The following is a 6,164-nucleotide window of genomic DNA, read 5'->3' as shown; positions in this document are numbered from 1 at the left end:
TATGAAGAAATTGTATTTGTTGAGATACAATGTCTCTTTGAACACAGTTCAATTTAAAATGTGCAAGCTCATCTTTCTTTTCTAAGTATAATCCATTTTTTAAATGACTTTTGTATTTTTGTTACTGGATTCATCTAAATCATTGTCACAAAAATCATTAAATTGCTTTAATTTTTTATTTTTATGAAAACGTGTAGTTACTGTACATTCATCAAACATTGTACATATTATAAACTTTATAACTTAATTACATGTATTATAAAATTACAAATTGTGTTTTAATAAATATTACTATTTGTGTATAAAACAACTTAAAAACATGAAGGCACTTGTAAAACGTTTTGAAAAAATTATTGGAATTGTTAGTAGCAGTTTCCATCAACTAAATCAATGTAAGTATAAGATAGCTGTAACAATTTACTGCTGCAATTCTTTTAATTTTAATTTCAATGATATATTTTCTTCTCTAATCAAAGCCGTCTCTTCAATCTTTTTCTGTAAGACTTCATTTCTAGCACGTAAAATAGAAATATCTTCTCTCATTCTTTCATTTTCTTCAACTAAAGCTTTAATGTTATCAAAATTTTTGTGCAAATTTAATTCTCTAACTAAATCATTTGTTTGCATCATCAAGTGTTTGATTAAATTTGCTTGAGAGTTGATGTGTAAATTTTGCATTGCTCTTAAAACTTTTACAGTTTCTTGCTCAGTGTATCTACTTACAAGATCCTTAACAGCACTGAGAAACATCACTGGATCAGCTTTCTCTAAAATGTCAGATTTCTTTACATGCCCATCTGAGATTCTGTGATTAGAATCTTTCTTTAAGTCAGCATGTGAACCATTTTCTTTTGATGAACAAGAATCTATCGATGGTCTAATATTTTCTTTACTATCCAAGTATTTACCAGAACCTCCTGAACTACCTGAGCATTTACGATCTTTTGTAGTTTTGTTATCTTGTACTTTTGATATTGCTTTCTGGTCTGGTTTTGTTTGATTCTCTATTGGTCTCATAAGCTTTTCATTCCCAGAATTCTTTTTCTCAGACTTTGGAGTAGAACTCAATGGCTTAGCTTCTTGCCCGGATGATCTTCGAGGTTCTTGACTGCCACTACGTCGACTCACTTGAAGTTTAGGTACATTGGAAGAAGATGAAGAAATGATTTTGTCATGCTTTGTTCCTTGATTATCACATTCATTTTTCATGGAAACATTTCTTGATGGAGACAATGCTTTTCTTGTTGTAATATATCGATTACTAAATTGCTGAGTACTTTGATTAGTTGGTGTATTAGAACTCTTTGGAATCAGATCCAAATCCTCCAAAAATGAGTCATTCATGTTGATTTATCAATAAATAATTTTATGATACCTACACAAAGAGAACTTTAATTATTTCATAAGAAAAATTAACCTAACTTTGTATAATAAAACTTCGTTACAATAAAAACTTACATTTATTTAGCAGCGATGAAAATTGAATTATGCAAAATTGAGAGGAGATTTAGAATCATTTACAAATGGCACATTTTCATTTCAATACTTTCCGTTACGTTTGAGCAATGCATTCTGTAACTGAAGCTTCACGTCTGCGAACACTTGTAATTCTTTGATAACAGTATAGTTAGTTACAGATATCTTATATTTTATATTAACAGAAATAAAGACTCATAATGACATTTACAGATTCCTGTGACTAAAACAATAACACACTATACCGTATAACGGTGGAAGCGTGAATTAAAATTGAATTTTTCGACTATTTTCGATTCCTCATTCTCGATCAGCTATTTCAGTTTACCTATTTATTCTATACGTGAATAAGTTCAGGTGGCACTAAGGCCCCGGTTACATAGGTACAATACGGATGCAGACGGATTCGGACGCGAATCGCAACTCTAGTAATATCACTAAAAATATCTAGTTCAATTATTTAGTACCAACACTACCGGTAGTGAGCAAAAGTGACTGTTGTTTAAAACTGTAGCGCCGAACGTACCACATTTAATGAACGCTTATCTAACCTTTACATTATTGCAGTCTATAAGATGGCAAATGATAGAGAATTGATAGACTTTCAACTAAAATTAGTGGAATTAGGCCTTAATTTTATGGCAGTACTTGAATATATGAGAAGAAAAAGAAAATATATATAAATGATATGTATTAATCATCCCAAAAGCTTTTTTTACATTAGCATACTCATCAATAAGCAATATTCATGAGAATTTGAAAAGTAAATTGTAGACCTGACATTTGAACATTAAATGTGGTACGATCGGCGCTACAGTTTTAAACAACAGTTACTTTTGCTCACTACCGGTAGTGTTGGTACTAAATAATCGAACTAGATATTTTTAGTGATGTTACTAGAGTTGCGATTCGCGTCCGTATCCGTCCGCATCCGTACGTATCATAGATTGGGACCGGAGCCTAAATGACGAAAGAACTTAGCGGGAAATCGACGAAAACTGATCAGGAAAATTTATAAAGCAACTGCGCGTGATTGGCAAGGATGTCAAAATTCATTAACAACTTCACGTACATAATTAAAATTTTGTTAATAATAAAATTCAAAAATTGAACATTCTCAGATCAATAGAAATTAAATCTGCGAAGCGTTTAAATTTGGTTTTTATAATAGTCAATGTATTGAATCATCAGCAAAAATCATATGCAATTTTATTTAATCTAATTAAATAAAAAATTCATTACAATGATCTGTTACAAAGAAATAAATATTATAGCGATACACGCATCTGGAAGATCGGTATAGATATAATGTAGACTCAAGAAGTATACTGCCCTCTGAAAAAGGCTGTGTCCATAATTATGGTTTATTTTTCAAATATTGAGCAATGCTAATTACATTAGCATCAACAATACCTTAAATTGCCAAAAATGCCACTGCAAGTAAAATTGATAGGGATGGTTTATTTTTTCAGTAACCAATAATTTTAAGTACTTCTAACAAATAGTTAGCATGACGGTTATTCCAAAAAATAACCCATTTCTATTAATACAACTCTTATTATAAGGCCGCAATTGCTCTTAGTGAGACTGAAAGAGTAGTTGCTAAAACCAAATGGTTTTCACGTTTCAATTTCAATTACATGGCGTAGATCTATTCAATCAACTCATTTAAAAGCCCCTCTGATCTTCCATAGTTATACAAACTAATGTGAAATTAATGGGTCGACTTTACTTAGAGGTTTAACCGCGTATAGTGCCCGCAACTCCAAATAAATATATAGGTCAATAGATTTTACTGGTCAAAGTATTGTGAATCAATTTTGGATCGTCCGGTCTATTAGTTTCTTTAAAATAAATATTTATAAATATTGTTTGAAAATAGTATTTTTTAGTTTTGGAGATTTATTTACGTGACTGAGCAAATAAAAAATGACAGCTTAGTATTATATTACGGATAGGGGATCCTTAATATGAAATCTGAACGTGATAAACAGATTTTATACGAAACGGGAGCCAGTAGATGATCTGAAGGCAGTCATGAAATGATCTCGAAATGAGCTATTTTATTCGACCTGCTGTACGAAACAGAGATGTTGCGGAGTCACGGCATAGTTCACGTTTGTTATTTCACTTTGTGATACCCACAAGGCGGTTCATCCAGTTTATCATTATTTATTCATCATCCGGCCGCTCGCGGGTGACGAGGATGACTGATAACTCTTAAAAAAAGTATTGTGAACAGACATTCGCGCGTAACAGACAAATGTTAAACGCCCACCGGCTCTCATTTGGTGTCCGAAACTATACGTAACGGAACGCAGAACCGTGACATCATGAAGTCGTTGTTAATTGTGATTTTTGCATTTACGTTTTGTGATTTCACATTGGCTTTTACCAACGTTTATCCAAAATTGAAATCTCATCCTATTCCTGCGAATGAGGATGTCGGAGATCCACTCTTTCTAACACCTCTGATAGAAAGTGGAAAGATTGATATGGCCAGAGCGAAAGCCATTGTGCAGCACAAAGACGTTACTGATGTCAGCAGCTATGCCGGATATTTGACTGTTAATAAAAAGTACAACTCTAACTTGTTCTTCTGGTTTTTCCCTGCACAGGTAATCAATTTTTAAGCTATAAATGTTACTCGTTATAATTTTTGGTCTATTAATCTGATTGCTCTTATATAAAATAAAGCTTAATAATTTTATCATATTATTTTCGTCACCTAAATTATTATCACTTTGCAAGATAAGCTCTTATCACGTAACTAGTTAGGTGTAACAAGTGGTTAGTGATGTCATTAAATAATGGTCTGTTGTTGATTCAGATAAATCCAAAAAATGCTCCAGTTGTATTGTGGCTGCAGGGTGGTCCAGGGGCAACCTCTTTATTCGGTCTCTTCACTGAAAATGGACCCTTTAGTGTCAGTAGAAACATGACACTCAAGCCCAGAAAATACTCTTGGAACATCAACCATAACATGATTTACATAGACAACCCAGTTGGTACAGGCTACAGTTTCACTGATAATGATTTAGGGTATGCCATAAATGAAACAGATATAGGCAGGGATGTTCATACTGCATTGGTCCAGTTTTTCAACCTCTTTCCGGAACTTCAACTCAATGAATTCTATGTTACTGGTGAATCATATGCAGGGAAATATGTTCCAGCTGTTTCACATGCAATCAAAGATTACAACATAAAAGCAAAGACCAAAATTAATTTACAAGGTCTTGCTATAGGCAATGGTTTTTCAGATCCGTATAATCAACTTTTTTATAGCGATAATCTGTACCAAATAGGACTTCTGGATTTTAACGGCAGGGATATGTTTAAAAAATATGAATATCAAGCAAGAGATCTTATCAGCCAAAAAAAGTGGATTGATGCCTTTATTCTGTTTGATAAGGTGTTGAATGGTGATTTAACAAATACATCATCACTATTTAAAAATTTAACAGGTTTTGACTTTTACTTCAACTATTTTTACATAAAAGAGTCAAATAGCTCAAATTATTTTTCTGAATGGGTACAGAGGCCAGATGTTCGTAAAGCTATTCATGTTGGTAATTGTTCTTTTAATACAGAGACTACGAAAGTTGAAGAAATGTTAGTGGAAGATATAATGCAGTCTGTAACATTCTTTGTTTCTGATCTTCTGCAGCATTATAGAGTTTTAATTTACAATGGCCAATTAGATATTATAGTTGCATATCCATTGACAGTAAATTATCTTCTAAATTTGGATTGGCCTGGTGCTAAAGAATATAAAGTAGCTCCTAGAAAACAATGGTGGATAAAAAATGATCTAGCAGGTTATTCAAAGACTGTAGGCAATTTGACTGAAGTACTTGTGAGAAATGCTGGCCACATGGTGCCAGCAGATCAACCTATGTGGGCTTGGGATTTGATTACGCGTTTTACTCATCGCAAATCATTTTAATATTGTAAAATAAGAGGCTGTTTAATGTACTTTTTACTCTATATAATATACTTATACAACTGTACATGATTATATGATATTATTATTGCCTTTATTAGACTGTTAAGCTATTCTTGAAAATCTAAAAAATTTAATTATTGATTGCTAGTAACTCAGCTATTCTGCTTTTGTTCAAATATAGCTTTTTGATAAAAAAAGACTAACTCTGAGCAGACACACTTACACTTTGCTCCCAACACTTTTATATTTAATATTATGAAATTGGAAGTTTTCAATTATCTATTAGTGAGCCGGAAATCCTATAGATTGTACAGTTTAAATACAAGTTCCTTGTTATGTATTTAAGAAAATCTTATTTACATTTTATGCGCTTTGAAATTTTAATTAAACATGTATAAATTTAGCCTCATCGAATAAAGCACATATTTTCTCATATTTTACTTATTTATTCATTGATTATTTCTAAAGAACATTATAAAAGAAATTTTTTCAAATATTACGTAACTTACTTTCATACACAACGATATATAAATCGTCAATAATCTTTGTTCCAATGTTTAGCCTGAAAAAACAACAATGTGAATCAGTTTAGATTCATTTGTTGCAATAGTTCTTTCAAAGAATTTGTTTACAATTATACTTTTGAAAACTATCATTTGTCTGTAATTTTTCAATCGTTCAAGTTGTACTGATTTTGAAGTTTTGTTTTCAAAATTCAATTTTCGTGATATTTTCGAGA

At 31.7% G+C, this 6,164-nt stretch overlaps 2 protein-coding genes across 3 annotated transcripts; one reads left to right on the top strand and one right to left on the bottom strand.

Moving 5' to 3' along the window:
- Positions 1 to 408: 408 nt before the first annotated feature.
- On the bottom strand, positions 409 to 1,703 carry LOC131665867 (uncharacterized). 2 transcript variants are annotated; one of them, XM_058938069.1, is made up of 2 exons: positions 1,459 to 1,703; positions 409 to 1,389 (listed from the first exon to the last, which is right to left on the bottom strand). In XM_058938069.1, the coding sequence occupies exon 2, from the start codon at positions 1,342 to 1,344 to the stop codon at positions 418 to 420; it is 927 nt and encodes a 308-aa protein (XP_058794052.1). In that variant the 5' UTR covers positions 1,345 to 1,389; positions 1,459 to 1,703; the 3' UTR covers positions 409 to 417. The 2 variants fall into 2 exon arrangements, with proteins under 2 accessions (XP_058794052.1, XP_058794050.1); XM_058938067.1 differs by having other exon boundaries at positions 409 to 1,375.
- A 1,876-nt stretch (positions 1,704 to 3,579) lies between these two features.
- On the top strand, positions 3,580 to 5,434 carry LOC131665862 (venom serine carboxypeptidase). Its single transcript, XM_058938053.1, has 2 exons — positions 3,580 to 4,094; positions 4,307 to 5,434. The coding sequence occupies exons 1-2, from the start codon at positions 3,810 to 3,812 to the stop codon at positions 5,423 to 5,425; spliced, it is 1,404 nt and encodes a 467-aa protein (XP_058794036.1). The 5' UTR covers positions 3,580 to 3,809; the 3' UTR covers positions 5,426 to 5,434.
- The last annotated feature ends 730 nt before the right edge of the window (positions 5,435 to 6,164 follow it).

Source organism: Phymastichus coffea, unplaced genomic scaffold (assembly GCF_024137745.1).
Source record: "Phymastichus coffea isolate CEN01 unplaced genomic scaffold, Cenicafe_Pcof_1.1 PCOF00055, whole genome shotgun sequence".
NCBI lineage: Eukaryota > Metazoa > Arthropoda > Insecta > Hymenoptera > Eulophidae > Phymastichus > Phymastichus coffea.
Note: the sequence above shows the minus strand (reverse complement) of the source record. Positions and strands in the feature narration are given on the sequence as shown.